This window comes from Opisthocomus hoazin, chromosome 9, assembly GCF_030867145.1.
Source record: "Opisthocomus hoazin isolate bOpiHoa1 chromosome 9, bOpiHoa1.hap1, whole genome shotgun sequence".
Classification (NCBI taxonomy): domain Eukaryota; kingdom Metazoa; phylum Chordata; class Aves; order Opisthocomiformes; family Opisthocomidae; genus Opisthocomus; species Opisthocomus hoazin.
This window is the reverse complement of record NC_134422.1, coordinates 32,256,183-32,277,310: the sequence shown is the minus strand read 5'-3', so window position 1 is coordinate 32,277,310 and position 21,128 is coordinate 32,256,183. Positions and strand designations below refer to the sequence as shown.

The following is a 21,128-nucleotide window of genomic DNA, read 5'->3' as shown; positions in this document are numbered from 1 at the left end:
TATGATGCTTTATAAATACTCTGCCTGGTCAGTAATGAAAAGATTCAATTGGTGCACTTTTGTACTCCAGTATGGTACAAACCACATCCAGAGACAGAATTTCAAGAAAAAAAAAATCCAACCAGAAAAGAAAAAACCCATTCTTGGCATCTGAAACAGATCTCCAACCCCTTCCCTCAGTTCGCCTATGCTTCCCTTGGGCTGTCTGAGAAATAACAGATGCAAATAGGTTACTTTTGAAAGCACAGCATTTCCTCCACAGCTGATGCAGTGTGAAAATCCATCTAAAACCCAGCAGACATATCCATGAGCAAGTCACCTCTGAGCTTTGCCAAGAATGATACATTTCACCATACTCTACTATAAAACAAGAAAACTACCTACTGGCTGCATCACAGAGCAGAGAAGCCCCAATTTCTTCAGACTGCAGAATACCAATTAAACACATCCCAAGCCATCTCTTCCTAGTAGGAGCTTAATGCAGTGCAAAGTTGGCTTGCTCCTTCCTCTAGAAGCATGCTCTTCCCCCATCCCGTCAGGTGGAGCTATGTCTCTCCCTTTCTTTGTTTCTGTGGCTGGCAAGTCAGAGCTGAACTAAAATCAGTCTGATGTCTGATGAGCTTTTGATGAAATTCAAGGCTGAAGCACTGTATTTCTTGATTTATTTAGCATTCAGGCTCTGCTTCTTCATTTCTACACCTCAGCCTCTGGCAGTTTCAGAGTGTGGCTGCTTTCTCTAGGGCAGCTGTAAGCTAAGAAAAGACCTTGTGCTAGGTTCAGATATGCCTCTGGTAAAAGGACAGTCTGCCTCCAAATGACACTTCTGGGCTGCTTATCTGTATTCCTTTAGTGATCTGCATGTCATGTTTATGTACGTCACTTGCCCAGTCAGATGCTGGCCTTTTGTCTGCTTTTTCCTGTGGTTCTTGCTATCGGCGCTTCCAGTTCAAGTTATAAAACTTGAGCAGTTTTCTGTTTATTTCATGTATCATCACTAAAAGCAGATAGCAGATAACTGCTCATTTTAGCCAGCGCAATATTTGCCACCAGACATTAAAGAAGAGACCAGACACAAGGAAAAGAAATTAGTTTTCACGTGCTCCTCTCACAGAACCTATAAAATTGAACTGCAGACACTGGAAAAGAATTAATCCCAAAACCTCTTGTCTAGACTGAGCAACTATGGCATAAAGGAGATAAAGGAAAAACTCAGTGAGTCTCTCTTTGCCTAACCCACAGCTCAGTGGCCACATACCACAAGGAATTAAAAAATGCTTTAGCTTCAGTGACATTATATCCACCCAGCAGTTTTCCCCTGTGATCCCCGAAACAGTGAAATGCCAGCTGCTGTGCCATTCTTCACTACCCAGCAAAGACTCTGTGCAGCTCCGTAGAACTGTTAAGAAAATGTAGCTGTCTAGGTACGGTGTTTACAAAGAAATACAATTTGCTGTGGCCCCCTGGTCTTGAGTGATTGTTAGAGTCCACAGAGAGTAACAGCGAGGAGGGGGATCGGCTAACAGGGTGTTGGTTTCAAGCCCCATGTCCCACAGCCAGGCTTGCTATGGGGAATGGTAATCCAGATGCACAGTGTGAACTCGTGTTCCAAGCCTCCTGGAGCCCCTGTGCACACCCTGACCATCTGCTCTGCAACATGTCAAATGGGAGTTGAACTCATACAAAATAATTACACAGACACTTGTCAAAGTAAAGGCAGAAGAATCTTTGCTGAGGCATTATCTTCTTGACTTTATCTAAGTAACTGGCTACTGTCCAAATCCTGGAAAGCAGTGCATGTGTTGATTTACCATCAAAATAGGATCAATGCCTAAGCGATACCTTACTGTTTAATATATGAGCCTCTTTTTTTTTTTTTTTCCTCTGGAAGACCTGCAGTAGGCACAGGGTTGCAATGTTAAGTTTTGATCAAATTTAGTATTTTTTTCTAAGACAGCATTAGGCAAACCTCACTGTTCTGTATGTTCCACTCTGTATTCCAAAACTCAGATATATGTAGAAGTAGCTGACCTGGAAATACTGTGCCACCCAGCGTTTGGAAATGTCTTGTTTTCAAGACAGGTGAACAGGGGAGCATGTTATCTACCCTGATGCCCTGCCCCTGGAGGTAGTTGAGAAGTGAACCTTCCATAAAGCACTCACTCTGCCACTGCTGTCACTCAGCAGTCTCAGGGAAGTAAAAGGGAGTTGGGGGCACTGGGTGTTTTCATCGTGGGGTTGTCTCCAGAATCAATATGAAATGCATACGTACTTTTCACAAAAAATAAACCAACATGATTATTTACACCCACAAGACTGAGTTGTCCACATTTTTAGCATAAATGTTAGTAAGCTATATTTTTTCTTCCTCATTCAGCTTCTTTGTTTCTAAATAAAATAAGATTTCTTTCAGGTTATAAACAGTTTTATAACTCTTTAAACTTTAATGAAATGGATCGCTTCATCCTGTAAGCTAGAACAACAGTTCTTCCAAACAGAAAGACAAACAAATTGCTTGGACATAATTTTGGCTTGTAATGCCATCTGTGTTACTATTTCTGCATTGCCCAAAGATGAGAGAAGACTATTCCAGCTCTGGCCATAGCTCTGCTTGGTAGGGCATCAAACAGAGCCTCTTCAGAGGAAGGTATAAACGCCATACCTCAGGAAGATTTATGGTACTTCCTATCTGATCTTTCCTCAGTCTCCAAAAGCTTCTGCTTAGCTTAAAAGCCTACAAGTTTACTATCCTTTCCAAAGTTTGGTACGTTCTGTCTGTAGCAACAGGGGATTTTGCTACCCTACACATATGTTCAGTCTTTAGCCAAAAGCAATCCTCATGACAGTGTGCTTCATTGCATAACTCTGCAAGGTATGAAACTATTTTTTTTTATCTTTTAATGGCATCAAGATGTCCCTGAATTCTTGTTCTTTCAGACAGTGAGAATATCTGTCTTCTTACACATTCGCCTTTTGCTTTTTTATACACATTCTCCAATTTACACAATTTAAGCCCTGTTCCTACTTATTCAAACCCTGCACCAAGAAAAACAGTTAAATCTAATATCTTCTCCCTCCCACCGTCTTTAACTTGGAGTGGATTTACCAGGCTGGAGGCTGCAACCCTCATTGACATCACCAAACACAATGCACATCACATAAAATGACACAGGAAAAGGTCATGGTGCTGTGAAATCCTGCTAACATCTATCTAGGTTGAATTTGAACTTGCTTGAATTAAAACAAATCTCTTTCATTTCCTGGTATTGATAAAGACTAAGTAGCAACTGCTGAGACTCAGGCTGAAATATATCTATTGCATGGAGTGCAAACTCTTGTTTCAAGTTTTTCAACTGATCTCAGTGATGCACTGTTAGTTTTCAGGTGACAAAATACTTTTCTGAAGATTGTCCTGGCCCCTGCCATTTAACATCACTCAAAACAACCAATGTATATGGACAATAGAAGCAGCACTTGCAAGGCTCCTCAAAATAGCCCCCATACCTATCCCAAAGGTGCACACACAAGACTAAATCACATATGGATGAACATACAGTGTGGAATCCTTACCTGGCCCCCTTTGGGCTGGTATTTGATGTTATCTGTTGATCCAATTTTGGACCTGACGTTCTTGAGGTCAGGTAGAGGCTGATTAATAACTCGTAGCTGCTTCGGAGTGGCTGGAGATTTAGGAGGAGTGCGAATTATGGCAACTTTTTTCTCAGTAGGTACCAGTATGGCAGATTTGGGGGTCCCAGGAGTGTGTGGGGTTCTGCAGTAGCTGGGTGTCCCTGGAGTGCCTGGGGTACGGGAGGTGTAGCTTGGTGGTGTCCCTGGTGTTATGGCAGTGGAGCCAGGTGTAGTGGGGGTAGAAGTTCCACTTTTTCCCGTTCTGCTACGAATTGGCTCTGACCCTACATGAAGAAAAAAAAACAGCATTAGACCCACATAAATAGAGCTCTTCTTCCCTCTGTACCTCCCAAGACTGCATCCCTGTGCGCCAAGCAAGATACAGCTCTAAGATGGCTGTTCTAGTGCTGTAACCGCTGGATGTCACAGAATCATAGAATCATAGGTTGGAAAAGACCTCTAATATCATCGAGTCCAACCATCCACCCAACACCACCATGCCTACTAAACCATATCCTGAAGTGCCACATCTACACCTTTTTTTAAACTCCTCCAGGGATGGGGACTCAACCACCTCCCTGGGCAGCCTGTTCCAATGCCTGACCACTCTTTCAGTATAGATATTTTTCCTAATATCTAATCTAAACCTCCCCTGATGCAACTTGAGGCCATTGCCTCTCGTCCTATCACTAGTTACCTGGGAGAACAGACCAACACCTGCCTCACTACAACCTCCTTTCAGGTAGTTGTAGAGAGCAAGAAGGTCTCCCTTCAGCCTCCTCCAGACTATACAGCCCCAGTTCCTTCAGCCACTCCTCGTAAGACTTGTTTCTCTAGAGCCCTCACCAGCCTTGTTGCCCTTCTGCCAGCCTCTTGTAGAAAACTTCATCTACCTCTTCATCCTAGTTCAGTGGTCTATAACGGACTCCCAACAGGATGTCTGCCTTGTTGGCTTTCCCCCTCATCTTTACCCATAAGCATTTGACCTTGTCATTACAATCATCGAGCTCTATACAATCGAAGCAGACCCTAACATACAGTGCCACCCCACCGCCTCTCCTTCCTCGCCTGTCCCTTCTGAAGAGCTTATAGCCATCCATCGCAGCACTCCAGTCATGAGAGTCATCCCACCACGTTTCTGTGATGGCGACCAAGTCACAGCTGTCCTGCTGTACAATGGCTTCCAGCTCCTCCTGTTTATTGCCCATGCTATGTGCATTGATGTAGATGCACTTGAGCTGGGCTGTCAGTCTCAACCCTGACACTGGCATGCCACGCCTGGGCTCATCTCTAGTGAGCCGGGTTATATCCCCTTCCCCCTCTGAACCTAGTTTAAAGCCCTCTCAATGAGCCCTGCCAGCTCATGGGCAAGAACCATTTTGCCCCTTTGAGACAGCTGGACTCCCATCTGTCACCAGCAGGCCCAGTGCCACGTAAACCTTCCCTATGACCGAACAAACCAAAATTCCACCAATGGCACCAGTCTCTGAGCCACCTGTTAATCAGGTGAGTTTTCCTACCACTGATGGGATTGAGGAAAACACCACCTGTGCCCCTGATCCTTCAACCAATCACCCCAGTCCCCTGACATCCCTTTTGATGGCCTTGGGACTTCTCTCCGTGGTCTCATCAATGCCAACCTATATTACCAACAGCGGGTAATAATCAGAGGGCCGCACCAGACCAGGGAGCTTCCTAGCAACGTCTATAACCCGGGCCCCTGTGGGATGGGTCTGGTCAGCAGATCGGGCCCTCTGTTCCCCTCAGAAGGGAATCGCCTATGACAACTACCCTTCTTTTTTTCTTAGCCGGGGCAGTCATAATACCTGGGGATGACTAACTCGCTCTAGGCAACCCCCTGGATGGAGCTTCACCCACATCCTCATTTGCCTGGCCCTCACATTCCAGAGCCCTGTATCTGTTGCTTAAGGGCAACTGGGCAGGTGAGGGAGGCCGGGGGGGAGATTCGCTTGCTGCCCCGAGCAGGGACCTGTTTCCATTCCCCCCCATCTCTTCGGTCCCCTCTTTCTGCTTGGTGGCAAGAGGGTAGGGGGTCCTCTGCTTCTTGTGGAGCTGCCTCCTGCTGCCTTGGCCTCAGGGATGGCAGGGTGCGGCTCCACCAGTTCATCTCCCTCTCACATTCCCCAATGTTCCTTAACCTCTCCACTTCCTCCTTCAGCTCTGCCGCCAGGCTGAGCAGGTCATTCACCTGCTCACACCAAACACAGCAGTTGTCTCTGCTGTCCTCCGGTACAAGCACCAGGCTCAGGCACTCCCTGCAGCCAAAGACCTGGACAGCTGTGTGTTTGTGTGGGACCTCTGTCTGGGTCCCCACGCTCCTTCTGGCAACAGCTTTCCTGCGGGTGGAAACCATAGCTAGAATAGCTCCTGGAAGGGTGATGTCCACTAGCCTAGTTGCCGGGAGGTGGACTGCGCCCTGCCCCCACGCCTTCCCTGCACGCCCTGCCTGCACCAACTGCCACGCTGCACCCTGTTTGCCGGTCCTGGTCACTCATGCTCCCCACGTGCTGCTCTTGTATGTGCGGGGTTTGGGTGCTGTCACACTCGACCCTGCCCGTGGTGAGTCAGAGCTGCCGCTCGTTAGCAACTCCCGGCTCGGGGCGGGGGTGGGAGGCCCTGAGGTCTGCTCTCTCCCCCAGCGCTTTTGCCGCCTTGCCGCTGTGATTTTGCCACTTCAGGAAGGGTCCCTCGGCGCGAGCCTCCGCTCCAGAGTCCTTCACTTTCAGTGGCTTCAATGTCTGTCTCTACCTCATTTTGCTAATCAATCTGCCAGGATTTACCTTGTCACGTGTGGCTGAGCCGGTAAATTGCCCACACGGTGACTGAGCTCGCCGCACTGTAGCACAGGTGTGCTTCCCACAACACCTATGCTTCCTGCAAAGCTCACTAAACAAGGCATACTATCACATCGATTTCTGGAAGCACTCTTAGAATCTAACCTTTTGGACTTGATCTGACAACCTGACTAGCCAGTAATGTTGCACCAATTTCAATAGATTTGGGTGTTAAATGAGAGAGTGCGGAAAATTCTGATTATAATCCTGAAACTAAAGGCTCTGAGAGCCTGGCTGATGCATTGTGCTTTCTGCAGCCAGCTCTGCTGGTAACTCTCAAACGCAAATGGAGAGAAGCCAACATATCTCCACATGCTGCTTAAAGCAAAGCTTTGCTGTGAATACTCCGGGAGAGAAAGACCATCCAACCCCCCAAAGCCTGAGAAGCCCAATGCTGAATGTGTGCATGCATGTTTTCACCTTTAAAATGTTCAGGAATTATAAATCCAATGGGCCTCTCTAGAGCATCCAGTGGGACTAATCAACATCTTAAGCTATTTGTTAATCATTCTGTTTATTTCATAGAATCATAGAACCATAGAATGGTAAGGGTTGGAAGGGACCTTAAAGATTATCTGGTTCCAACCCCCCTGCCATGAGCAGGGACATCTTCCACTAGACCAGGTTGCTTAGAGCTCCATCCAACCTGGCCTTGAACACTTCCACGGAGGGGGCAGCCACAGCTTCTCTGGGCAACCTGTGCCAGTGTTTCACCACCCTCATGGTGAAGAATTTCTTCCTAATATCAAACCTAAATCTGCCCCTCTTTTAGTTTACAGCCGTTCCTCCTTGTCCTGTCACTACACACCCTTGTGAAAAGTCCCTCTTCAAACTTCCTGTAGGCCCCCTTCAGGTACTGGAAGGCTGCTATAAAGTCTCCCCACAGCCTTCTCTTCTCCAGGCTGAACAGCCCCAATTCCCTCAGCCTGTCCTCATAGGAGAGGTACTCCAGCCCTCTGATCCATCTTCGTGGCCCTCCTCTGGACCCGCTCCAACACATCCATGTCCTTATGTTGGGGGCTCCAGAGCTGGACGCAGTACTTCAGGTGGGGTCTCACCAGAGCGGAGTAAAGGGGCAGAATCACCTCCCTCGACCTGCTGGCCACGCTGCTCTTGATGCAGCCCAGGATACAGTTGGCTTTCTGGGCTGCAAGCGCACATTGCTGGCTCATGTGGAGCTTCTCATCCACCAGTACCCTCAAGTCCTTCTCTTCAGGGCTGCTCTCGAGCCACTCTCTGCCCAGCCTGTACTTGTGTTTGGGACTATCCCAACCCACGTGCAGGACCTTGCACTTGGCCTTGCTGAACTTCACGTGGTTCACGCAGGCCCACCTCTCCAGCCTGTGAAGGTCCCTCTGAATGGCATCCCTTCCCTCCAGCGTGTCAACCACACCACACAGCTTGCTGTCGTTGGTAAACTTGCTGAGGGTGCACTCAGTCCCACTGTCCATGTCGCTGACAAAGATATTGAACAGCACCGGCCCCAGTACCAACCCCTGAGGCACACCACTTGTCACTGGTCGCCACCTGGACATCGAGCCATTGACTGTAACTCTTTGTGTGTGTCCATCGAGCCAGTTCCTTATCCAACGAGTGGTCCATCTGTCAAATCCATGTCCTTCCAATTTAGAGACAAGGACATCATGCAGGACAGTGTCAAATGCCTTGCACAAGTCCAGGCAGACAATGTCCGTTCTTTGTCCACCAACGTTGTAACCCCATCATAGAAGGATACCAAGTTGGTCAGGCACGATTTGCCCTTGGTGAAGCCACGCTGGCTGTCCCCAATCACCTCCTTGTTATCCATGTGCCTTAGCATGGTTTCAAGGAGGATCTGCTCCATCATCTTGCCAGGCTCAGAGGTGAGGCTGACTGGCCTGTAGTTCCGCTGGTCTTCCTTTTTTCCCTTTTTAAAAATGGGGGTGATGTTGCCCCTTCTCCAGTCGGTGGGGACCTCCCCAGACCGCCAAGACCTCTCAGATATGATGGAGAGTGGTTTGGCAACTTCGTCCGCCAGTTCCCTCAGGACCCACAGATGCATCTCATCGGGCCCCATGGACTTGTGCACCTTCAGGTTCCTTAGGCAGTCTCAGATCTCATCTTCTCCTACAGTGGGTGGTTCTTCATTCTCCCAGTTCCTGCCTTTGCCTTCTGCAACTTGGGCGGTGTGGCTAGAGTACTTGCTGTTGAAGACTGAGGCAAAAAGTCGTTCAGCACCTCAGCTTTCTCCACATCCCAGGTAACCAGGTCTCCAGCTTCCTTCTGGAGAGGGCCCACATTTTCCCTAGTCTGCCTCCTATCACCGGCATACCTATAGAAGGCTTTCTTGTTCCCTTTTGACATCCCTGGCCAGATTTAATTCTGTCAGGGCTTTCCTAACTTGCTCCCTGGCTACTTGGACGATTTCTCTGTATTCCTCCCAAGCTACCTGCCCTTGTTTCCATCCTCTGTAGGCCTCCTTTTTCTGCTTGAGTTTGGCCAGGAGCTCCTTGTTCATCCATGTAGGCCTCCTGGCGTTTCTGCCTGACTTCCTCTTGGTCAGGATGCATCGCTCCTGAGCTTGGAGGCGGGGATCCTTGAATACCGACCAGCTTTCCTGGGCCCCTCTTCCCTCTAGGGCTTTATCCCATGGTATTCTACTAAGCAGGGTCCTGCACCTGGGGAGGAACAACCCCATGCACCAGTACAGGCTTGGGGTGGACCTGCTGGAGAGCAGCTCTGTGGAGAGGGACCTGGGTGTCCTGGTGGACGACAGGTTAACCATGAGCCAGCAGTGTGCCCTGGCTGCCAAGAAAGCCAATGGGATCCTGGGGTGCATCAGGAAGAGTGTGGCCAGCAGGACGAGGGAGGTTCTCCTTCCCCTCTACACTGCCCTGGTGAGGCCTCATCTGGAGTACTGTGTCCAGTTCTGGGCTCCCCAGTTCAAGAAAGATGAAGAGCTACTGGAGAGAGTCCAGCGGAGGGCTACAAGGATGGTGAGGGGACTGGAGCATCTGCCCTACGAGGAGAGGTTGAGGGAACTGGGCTTGTTCAGCCTGAAGAAGAGAAGGCTGCGAGGGGACCTTATAAATGCCTACAAATATCTGAAGGGTGGGTGTCAGGAGGATGGGGCCAAGCTCTTTTCAATGGTGCCCAGTGACAGGACAAGGGGCAATGGGCACAAACTGAGGCACAGGAAGTTCCGTCTGAACATGAGGAAGAACTTCTTCCCTCTGAGGGTGACGGAGCACTGGAACAGGCTGCCCAGGGAGGTTGTGGAGTCTCCTTCTCTGGAGATATTCAAGACCCGCCTGGACAAGATCCTGTGCAGCCTACTGTAGGTGACCCTGCTTCGGCAGGGGGGTTGGACTAGATGACCCACAGAGGTCCCTTCCAACCCCTACTATTCTGTGATTCTGTGATTCTGAGGACGCCAAAGTCTGCTATCCTGAAGTCCAGGGTAGTGAGCTTGCTGCATACCCGCCTCGCTGTCCTAAGGATCTTAAACTCCACCATTTTGTGGTCACTGCAGCCAAGGCTGCCCTTGAATTTCACATTCCCCACCAGCCGCTCCTTGTTGGTGAGAACAAGGTCCAGCACCACAATTCTCCTCGTGAGCTCCTCTATCACTTGGAGGAGGAAGTTGTCCTCAACTCATTACAGGAACCTTCTTGGTATTGGAACAAAAATAGCCTGTGGGGCTCTGATTTCCAACAGCATACCCAAGACCTACCCCTCTGTGTAAATGGTAGGGACACTTGATGCTATGCAATGTGACAAATCTAACAAGGATGGGAGACATTCACAGCAGTAGGAGAGAGTTAATATGCAAAAAACATACGGGTTGTCCGTCGCACTGAAGAGGAAAGGGAAGCTGTGAGGGAGAGAGAGTTCTCCTCTCTGTCTCGGTCTCCTGATACACCTCTTCGAGGAGGAAGGATAGAGGAAGGTCTTGGTAGAGAGGAACGCTTTTCAGGACTCTTGCTGACTCCATCCTAATAGTAGCAAAACAAAAAAGGAAGGTTTAGTTTTCAAAACTCACTCTTTGGGCTGTGATTTCTCTCAGCCTATATACTGAGGGGGGAACCTCATGCTATGGGCCCAGTTTATTACTCACACAGGAAGCTGTGGGGATCCATCTCCCTCCCACGCTCTGCTTAGCTCCCTGGTGCTTCTTTACTGGATCAAAACACCCAATAGTCATCTTCTGAGCTACTTAAGACAGATGCAGATACTCTTGGATCTAAATACGGATGGATTCCACATTTGGTTCTTAATAACAAGAAAGTTTTTTTTTAGTGCAAGTTGAAAGTAAAAAGACTCTCTGGAGCTCAGGTGTGAAATTCTTATGTAGATTTACCTGCAAAGTAACTGCAGTAATGGTGCCCAGAATACACCCAATGCTATATTGTTAGGTGATGTGTGATTTTTGCATTTTCAAACACTAACTTGTAATTTTTTTTATGGAGAAAAATCTTTAGCTACAGCTTACTTTTTGAGTGCAGGACTATTAATCCTGGTGTCTTCTCTTAATTACTTCCATACTTATCTTTTTACGTTTTGAAATCAGATACCTTTTTTTTACCAGGGTTAGAGTAATGGGCATGTACGTTAGAATATTTTTGAATTTATGGGATGGGCAGCCAAAGACAGTCTTGCATAAGCAGACAGTCCTCCCAAAGGCAAATATGATGATGGTCCCAACCAGTAAAAGACACACCAAACATAGCGTTACACAGAAAATGGAAGTTAATAGTGCAAACAAATTTTAAATGGGAATAGCCACAAACTCAGCATCAAGTAGATCTGAAACACAAGTGAAATGTAAACACGGGGAAGCAAGAATGGACTGCCAAACACCTCTTTAAAGTTATACTGCAGCTTCTTCAACATGGTCACACACACACCCCAAATTAGGCTCCTTAAGCATTTGGCTTCTGCCCCTATTGCTGGTGAACAGAACTACACCCTTCTAAACTGGGGACTGAATTTATTTTCAGAGAATAATAACTGGCTGAAAATTACATTTTTTAAACTTTGAAGGCAAATTAGTACTGCTGTTCTTTGCCACTTACCCACGTGCAACTGAGTGAAATTTCTTAGCAGCCAATGAAGCAGCATCCATATCATCAACAGAAAGAAGATGTGTCCTTCTAGTTACAACTTACATCACTTATGTTTCCTTTGGAGAATCTCCTTTGTTTTTATCCACTTTGTAGCACAAATCTTCTAGCCTAACAATCAGTTTCCCTGTCACTGAATGTAAGTAATCCCACATAAACTTCACAAAGAATTACTCAAATTCAGTGGGGAGAGAATGTGATCCATTGAATTCACCTACATCTCCAAGCTAACTCTCTCTACCAACTCTGCTACCTTACCTTAGCATCTGATTTTGAGTAGGGCAAGCAGTCTCTTGGGCCTGCTGAGGAGGGCCGTACATAATAACTGTCTGTATCGAGAAAAGTGGCCCTTTTAGTAGTTAATGAGCAAGCTGAGCTGGGTCTTGGAGGAAGCAATGACTTTGCTCTACACTTTGAGGCAGGAATCTTTGACAAAGAGGCAGTCTAGTCATAAGAAAACAAACAAACAAAAAAAAACCACAATGTGAAGCTGAACAAAAGAAAAACACATGCAACATGGACAAAAAAAAAACCCCACCAAGCTATGAATTAATACTTTTCCTGTGTGTGGTAATGGTGTCTATGCAGTTCTGATATGCATGAAAGTTTTAGTTCTGTGTTGTTTGATTGAAGCCATCTGGGTCTGGACAGAGTGATTGATTCTAGGAAGTGCCTTTTTCTGCAGATGCTATTTTTGTCCTGTGTTAATAGGACAAAACCAGTGCCAGGTACAGCATTTAACTGGTACAACTGCTGGTTGGCTGCATGAGAAGCAAGTGCAAAAGTACAGGAGCACCAAGAGATGCTAGTCCTTTAAAACCAAGTTGTGCATTTGAAATATATCCCTCCAGGCTACAGTCAAGAATAAAACAGTCAAAATCATAAAAGCAAAGTTACATCAGTATTCCCAGAATTGCAGAATGGCATGACAATACTGCTTCTTGTGCCATTGTGTGCACATAAAATTCCTAATGCACCCCAAACTCTGTATTCTGTGCATTTGGGTGACAGTGTGGAGTCCTGGGATGAGGAAACCTGTATATGGTTGAAAGGCTGGCATGATATGTCATTGCGATCAGATACTTGTCTGATTCTCAATAATGGTATTACCCCATTGAGAAAACAACATCAATAGGATAGACTGAAAATTGTTTGTTGACACTTAGGAGCACCTAACTGCTTTGCAAAAAGGAATTTCCTTGAAAGAGAATAGAGCTACTTGCTTAAGCAACACTTTTTTTTCTCCCATGGGTATAATTGATACTACAAAGAACAACTGTAAGGCTGTTATCTTGGCAATGCAGTCCTGATTCTCTCTGTATTCATACAAGCATAAAGTTATTCACAGGAGCAATCTCAATGGGCCTGTTATTATGCGATTTGGCATGTAACTTTAGCCATGAAAAATCTGGCACTTGATCTAAGTCAGTCACCTACACTTTCTTGGTGTTTAGAAGTTGTCTTTGTTAGAAAATGAGAAAAGAATGGGCTGTCAGCTCTCTACTGAAAGGCACCTGGCTTAGGCTACATACCCAGCCTACAGAAAACTGAGGTCGGTGTGCTGTCATCCATGACATCATCAACATGATTAAGAGTTGCAGAACCACGTAACAAACAATTCCAGTCCTACAACACAGCTGAGAGGACTTTCATTGGGTATCATCATCCATATCAAGTAGCTCCACTGAGCAAGACAAGAAATTAGTTCAAAGGATAAAGTGCTTTACTAGTAAGAATATATTCATAGAACGAGTTTTGCAACTTTTTTATGTCTTTTTTTTAATACTTAATTCACTGTTTGAAAATACATAGAATAAAATTAGTGAATAATTGTTGTAAACAGAAACTCAATAATATGTGTCTCTGTCCCATCAAAGGCTTCTCAGACTTTGACTGATTTCTCATAATTCAATTTATGGATCCCATCCATTTGTGAAACTTTGGGCCATATTTACAAATCCACTAAGGTACTGATTGATGCTGAAACTCTGTAGAAGCCGGGTATCTATGTTGGGTGTTTCCAAGCAACAGACATTCCACAAAAACTTTTCACCTGGTTTTCTACACTTGAGATATAACTAAGCATGCACAGCTTGAGGCCCAAATGTTCACTCAGTTGTTTTTGCCTTTTTCAGCTTGTAGATCATGCAAAATGTTTCCCCTAATGAGACTGGAAAACTCTTAGCGACTAAGATTCTAGGCACAATGTGGAGACCTTGCTCTTTTTACTGGTATTGCATACAGTGTCTTCTGTGAATATGTGCATCTAATGGGGATGCTAAAGATGGAGAAGACTGAGATCTTTCAGTGGAACAGCTGGGGAAGAGGCATGACCTTGAGCTAATGCACTGTTCCAAGATGATCATAGTCGAGATCCCCTTGGTGTTGTTTAGGGAGCAAGGCACTTCTTAGCATCAGTAATAACAGCAGAATCTGGCCCAACCAGATTTCAGGGATATGCTCAAGGCTGTCAGAGCAAGCAAAGAAACCAAATGCCTCAATCCCTGACAGTGCTTTACCCAGAAAACCATTCTTACTCTCTGTTAGCAATTCATTACTTTTGACTTCTGCTGTAACTCATGTTGCTGGAAGTACCAGTTGTCCACAGGACAAAGATCTATGCAACCCTGACCAAGACTCAGGGATTGCCAAAGTTGGGATGCAGAAACCTCACTTTATTTCAGAGGTGTTCCTAACACACAGCCAATGTTCTCATCACCTCACTACCGCAGGTACACAGCTCCTTCCAGCAGATGGAACTGCTCAACTTTTCCTGAACTATTCTGCAAAGCAGTATGTCAACTGCAGTTTGAAGATGGATAACAAAACTGGCTGGGCTGAATGATCTAACATTACCAGTGGAGAGGAAAAGACTGCACTTGAAGGACATAAAAGCTGAAAATCAGGAATAAACACAACATCAAAAAGGAAGAGGTCTTTATAAGAGCAGAGGTGAAGCCAAGGCACAGAAGAGTGCAAAACATCCAAGAGATGCAATCAGAGAAGCGAGGCAATGGGGAGACAAAGTAAGCAGGGGGCAGACTTCTGATCTTTGTCATAAAGTAAGCGAATGGAATAAGAAAGGTGTAGAGAAAGCAGCTAATTTCAGAGAATGATTTTGCAGTGCTTGTACTTAGAGCACTCCATGAACACAGGTGACTGAAAATGGGCTAGTATTGACTTCTTCTGCTTAAGTGTTGATCACCCCCAAGAAAAGACAGTAACAAACCATATTGTTGACTCAGACCAGAAAGCTGTCCAGATATTTCTTACTGTACTAGTAAAGAAGCTCTAGCAGTTTCCCAGTTACGAGGTGAAATGGGTTAGACCTGCAAAACCACATCCAGAATCCATTGCTGAATTCGGGTCTAAATTTCACAGCTCCTCCAAAGCCTCCAATCAGTTATGCTGCTATCAACAATTTCTTACAATTCATAAATAATATGCAGCGCTTTATGAGACAGAGTTTTTTGTTCCTCAAAGAACTGATGACCTGGTTAGACAGATGAAACAAGTCAGCCATGGAATACATTATGAAATTTAGAGGAATCCTAATGAACTTCTTCATTGTCAATGATGGCTAAAAATGACAAAGTATTGTTGTGCTGCAGAGGTGAATTAGCACATGTCAGTGTCATGTAAAAAATACTTGCAGAGGAGATAGTGAAAGGAGGTTGGTTTCCTGGGGATTTTGGAGTGGTGGGACAGGAAGAGCGTAGGGCCAGAAAGACTGCAGGGCCAGCATGGGAACAGGGCAGAGAGGCACTGCAGCATTTGCTGAAGGAAACGGCAGAGGAGAGCCAGACCACAGAAGTAGAACAGGCTGCAAAGCAGCTGAAGGCAGGGCACATAACGGTCAAGTTAAAATACAGACAGAAATCACCAGTCCAGGAAATGGCCATTCAGAAAGTACTTAATCGCATATAAAATGCTACTGGCCAATAACTTCTACAGAGGCATGACCTCTGCAGATTGTACGGCTATGTAATGGTGCACCAAAAGACATCCAGAGAGTCCTGGGGCAGGGTTTTTACCTGCACAGCAAGTGAGCAAGGTGCCAGCATGAGTCGGGTGCTGCAGAAAGGGCCAAAGTACACAGTTTATTCCAGAGGATGACCTGGCTCAAAATGCTGAACCACATCCAACTCCTGCAGTTTGGAGTCTGTGTGCCCCCTATGGATCTGCAAACTGTTGTCATCTACTACCCGGGACTGCAGTTCAGAGGTTTTTCAGGAAAAGTGGTTTTAATTAGCCTTTTAAATGAATAATGAATATGGCAAACAAATTCTAAATGGAACACAAATTTTAGATGGAACACACAATTACTTACTGAATTAACACAAAAAGTTCTGAAATAAGGACAAAAGAAGATTATAAAGATGAACGATAAGATGATTTTACTCACTGAGAGTTTTTCCTTTGCTTGTTTAAATGCACCAGGAGCCTGGTTTGTTTCACCACCTGCTGCTGAGAGACCCAAAGAAAGACTTGATAGTTAAAAACAATAATAATAAGCATTTCCACTTACTACACTTGTCAGAACAATTAAATGCCTTGGAACTACTGTGTAAAGCAACTACCTTGTGAATCACTCTCAGTGAACTGTATGCAGAAATGTACCTGCCTCAAAAATGTCCTATATTCATCATATTTGAGGTAAAATGGTATTTTACAAGTTTCAAACAAATCAAAATTTTGTATTCATGTTCCTAGAAGTCTAGAAAATACAGCAGAAAGTTCAAGAAATAGTTTACAATTATAAGAGGCTCTAGTTCTGAAGGTCAATCCTGAGATACCTTAGCATGTTGATTTTCAGGACTGTCCTCTCAAAATCAGGCTCCTTTAAGTAATCCACAAATGAAAATTTTAAGAAAGGCCCCTGGAATCACCACATTTCAAAATATTAGCCAACATTCCTAACGGAAAGAGATTCACTGTTGAATTATCATCCTAGTTGCGTCAACAAGGTCAGTGTGCCATGGGTCAATTAAGCCCTCAGACTTTAGCAATTCAAATTGTATCTGGGATATCAGATATGTTAATTCAGTATTTCATTTATTTGATACAACATTGTTTGAGGTAAAATTTTTCGCTCTGATGAAAAGTTTTGTAATGGGACAGCTTTTCGGAAAGCAGGTTATTAGTTTCACTCCAACACTGCTGCTCAGGAGGTGATCTGCTACACAAAAACTAGGTGTGAAATCTTTTGGCATCTGTGCCAGGATGCCCTTCATGAATGCTGAAGCAGGACAAGTGGGCAGAGATGACAACCTCTAGCTGTAAACCCAATAGTTTCCAGCTGTAAACCCAACCCTAACACATCATACAGGATGAAACCGATTACTGTTCTCTTTTCCCTGTGCAGTTCCCAGGCATGGTGAGGAGATCCCTGGTTTTCTGCCACACTTCCCACTCTAGTTCTGCCCTCTCAGTATAATTTCATTGCTGTGTTTTTTAAATTGAAGGAGTAGTAGAGAAAACTTGTGAGGAGGAGAAGAATATATAACTGAGTACTTCAGTTCTTCTCAATTTGTAACAGGGGTTTCTGCATCACATTTGACCACATCTGTTACTGCTGTTTTTGGTCTGGTTTGCATCTCTTCCAAATAATAAGCTTCCTTCCTCCTTCCCTTGGTATTGAACCCTAACCAGCCACCACTATGCAGTGGAATGAATAGCTGTGTCACTTGTGCTGACTTACCTGACAGCACAACTTCTCCACCTGAACAAAAGATCTCTACAGGCTCTGCTGCCAGTTTAAATACACAACAAACATGCTTTACCTCAGGGGGTGACCCCAGAATTGAAGACAAGGATCAGAAGCGTATCTCTTAGTGACTCTTGCTCATAGCCAGGTAATTGTCCTGGCCTTGCCACCATAAACACTCCTCTGATGGCACAACTGTAGTGGCATCTCACAGCCACTAACAAAACACGAGTCACATTGGGGTATCATTCATGGAACTAGACAAGTTAATGCAAAGACTTTACAACTCTTTCCTCAGAGTTGGGCATGCAGCTTCTTTGTCAAATGGCAAGGATGAGTCTCTTAAAAAGCAGTCCCTGCCTTGTTGATATGGCCCTGTAAGTTACCAGTATTTGCCAGTGTTTACCAGTGACATGGAAATTTTTTCTGGTACTCACAGGAAATAGGGGAAAGATGTTATTTCCTGTACCACTACATAGAAAATATGAGCAAATATTAACTTTTTTTCCCAGACACTCCTATCTTATGACTGGACATATTTCATTTTAAAGTCACAGTAAATGCAACATGGAGGTTTTAACTGACTACTACGCTCAAAGCTGTATAGACTATACTGCTGAGGGACTTTTGGTGGGGCTCCACTACCCAGTCATCATTAAAGCTGACAAGACCATTCCAAATAGGACACACTGACAGTCAAAATTGGCTTCAAGAAACGGTGCTATATTTTATGTAAAAGGAAAATGTGAGGGACATAACGTCCCTCTAAATTCCAGGTCCTGGAAAGAGCTGGATGACTGGTTCAGGCTCAGGGATATGTAGGTTAACATATGGCCACCTACACTCTTATGATATCACATAGCACTGCACTCATTGTCATGCCCTCCCCTCAAGTCCCATCAGTAAGCATAAAAAGGTGAGGTAGAAGAAAACAAAGGACACTGTGAATTTTCCAGCAACACCGAGTATGGTGAAACATTCTAAGAGATATTTTTGTTCACCTTGTGGTGCGGTTCAAGCACCTCTGCTTTAGAGCCCAAGCCTCAAAGTTAAGCCACATTACTGAAAATTTTATGAGCAATCTGAGTCCATCATTTTGGTTGCTCTCCATCTCAGGATTTAAATGTACTGAGACGTCATTTTTGTATTACATTTTTCACTTTGAATAACGCATCTGCTTCCCTACGTATTGAAGTGACAGAGAAAAAGCTCTGTTAGTTGTCAGGCAGCACACATTTAAGGCACCAGACAGATTTCTTTATGCCAGTCTTACCAGTACAACTTGGGCCTCTCCAGGATGCTAAGGGCCAGAAGAGTTCAGAGGAGTTAGAGTACCTGAGGCCAAGACAGCATTGACCACATGGCTGTGTAAGTGCAGACAAAGTTGAGAACACTATAAAGCCAACACTTTTTCCCCCCTTTTCCACTGCTTATCAAACCCCCTCAGTCTTTGAAAAGAACATGCATTATGGGTCGTAACTTCTGAGCTGATGAAGCTGTGCTTCAGCAAACAGCAAGAGGTAGCAAGAAGAGCTGTTTTAATCCTTTTTAAAAATTCCTCACTCTTGTGTAGAGGTCCAGAGTGCAAGTTAGGATGGCCCAGCAGCTGCAAACTGAAGAGAAGCCATCACTGCAACACAGAGGGGCCTGGAACAGCCTTTCCTTCCATTTTTCGTGGCCGGGAAAGTGAAAGCGCCAGATTCCCTCACAGAAGCAAGGTGATGGGACCGAGTATTTAGTCCTGTTGTTCTAACAGAATACAACCAGGAGACAATACACACTTCATAAAGTTGAGGCACGATATTAAAGCTACCCTCGCATAGCTATCCTTTTACTGTATTTTCACTTGTCAGACCTCCACACTGAGACTAGTCTAAATTTAGAACAGGAGTGACTCATTGGTGCAAAACTGGATGGGAGCGACCTTCTTAGGAACACTTATGGTATTGCACTGTTTAACTATGGGATAGGTAATAAATTCTGTTCTTAATTTCTAAGCCATGAGAAAAGGCCTATGTAGTTCTGCATTGCTGTGCATGGTTCTTCTCTTAACAGCCCTAGTTCCACTCATGAACAACCGCATTGCAGCATGCTGCTCTGTTACACAACAGAAAACCTAGCCTCTTTTAGCAATATTTTTTTTTTCCATTTTAAGATTGCCAGAAAAGTCAAGATGTTCATTCTTCCACCCTGAGGTCACAGTAACAACAAGTAATATGATGAAAATTCTGAAAGTGTTCTTTTTGGTCCTCTAAATAATGATACACCTATGAAGATGTAACAGGAATAATTTGTTTTGTCTTTTCATCTTCCTCTACCAAATGTTAAGACTTTTGCTTGGAATGCATTCGTAGTGTAAGCCCAGATTTCTTCTCTCTCAGCTTCATGGTGCATGTGGCTGAATTCCCCCTGTGGATTTTGACTGTACAGCATAAACATCAGTGACAGATCGGGAAGTGTCAATGCAGATAACATCAATCAACAAAATGTAAGTCTGAAACACTTCTTATTATGCATGAGAGTGAAAAAGCAAAATAATGGAAATGAATACCATGGTTTAAGCTGTCAACATTTTCTCACCAGAAAAAAAAGGCATAAGTAAAAAAAAAAGAACAAAATGATGCTTAGAGATTCCTACAACACCACACTACAAGCACGATGCCAAGTTACAACCACAGCACTTAGAGCTCCAAGCAATGATAAGCATACATGATCATGGCCTCCATTAAATAAAAAAATACCAAGAAAAGAAGAAGAAAAGAAAAATGATACAAAACACTAAAAAAGCAGTACTGTTTGTGAAGATTGATATTCTTGGAGGACAAAATAAAAAACAGAGAAGCTGCTATAGCCATGAGATTTTAAAAAAAAAAAAAAAGTCTATGTTTGCCAGCCACATTGCATAACTGAACAGAATGCAGTCACCTGTCTGCTTCCGTTTAACACAGGAGAGATGAGTTGGTCTAGTATATTTGATAGCAGGTTTTAAAATTATTTTCCTGGAGGGAGAGTGGGCCTGAACTTCAGTTTTTTTAGCAAGTTCAGCTTTCTTATACACTGCTATGGACAAGAAAACACAAAAACACAGAATCAGAGAAAAAACAGCAAGTTTCATACGACAATACATCAAGTGGCAGGCCCACTGCTCCACAACACCAACCCAATGTGTCACTTCTACTGGGGTGAACAAATCTCAAGTCAGAAGAGGCGGAGCACTGGTGCATTAACCTTAGATGTGTTATCCAGTGATCAGTGAGGATGCCTACAATTGAAACAGGACTGGTGGAGCAGTGAGCCTTGCACATGGCTTTTCATACAGTTGTACAGTGTCTCATTAAAAAGCACTACCGTTAATACTATTAAGGTGTACATCATCTACAACAGAGTAACTGTATAGTACTGTACAATAGTTACAAAAAAAAAAATTGTAATAGGGAGTGTTAAATGAACCTTTTTTCCTTCTCACTTCATCTCTGGAGAGTGTGCTAGGTTCCTTTTTAGCTATTTTCCTTTCAGGAGTAGAAATCCTCCCTCTCCCAGTTTTAAAAGGTTTCTCTTTTTTATGCTTATCAAGAGATGATCTTCGCAATTCTCTCTCTGCTTTCTCCTCTTTAGGAACAGTCTCTAACTGTTCAGTCATGATGCTCCTATCATCATCTGTAGGATCAGAGCAAATTATAACAAAGAAAAGATTAGCAACAAATGTTAACAATAATGTGGTGGAGTGGGGAAAAAATATTTGAAGACAGAGCAGATGGAATAATAAAAAAAGGCAGACTATTTTACCATGTTTCTGAAATATGCTGATATTACTATTGTAACTGTAATAATTTTGCT

General features: G+C 44.4%; 1 protein-coding gene across 23 annotated transcripts in view; it reads right to left on the bottom strand.

Annotated features, from left to right (window-relative positions):
- The window catches only part of MAP2 (microtubule associated protein 2), a 259,226-nt gene that overhangs the window by 16,204 nt on the left and 221,894 nt on the right, over positions 1-21,128 (bottom strand). For 15 of the 23 annotated variants that reach the window (XM_075430396.1, XM_075430397.1, XM_075430393.1 and 12 more), the window contains 5 exons: positions 20,742-20,948; positions 20,217-20,351; positions 15,990-16,051; positions 10,303-10,456; positions 3,568-3,911 (listed from right to left, as the gene is read on the bottom strand). In XM_075430396.1, the coding sequence (XP_075286511.1) occupies positions 3,568-3,911; positions 10,303-10,456; positions 15,990-16,051; positions 20,217-20,351; positions 20,742-20,948 (902 nt within the window). The remainder of the gene's footprint in view (positions 1-3,567; positions 3,912-10,302; positions 10,457-15,989; positions 16,052-20,216; positions 20,352-20,741; positions 20,949-21,128) is intronic. The other 8 variants (XM_075430405.1, XM_075430413.1, XM_075430416.1 and 5 more) reach the window with 4 other exon arrangements.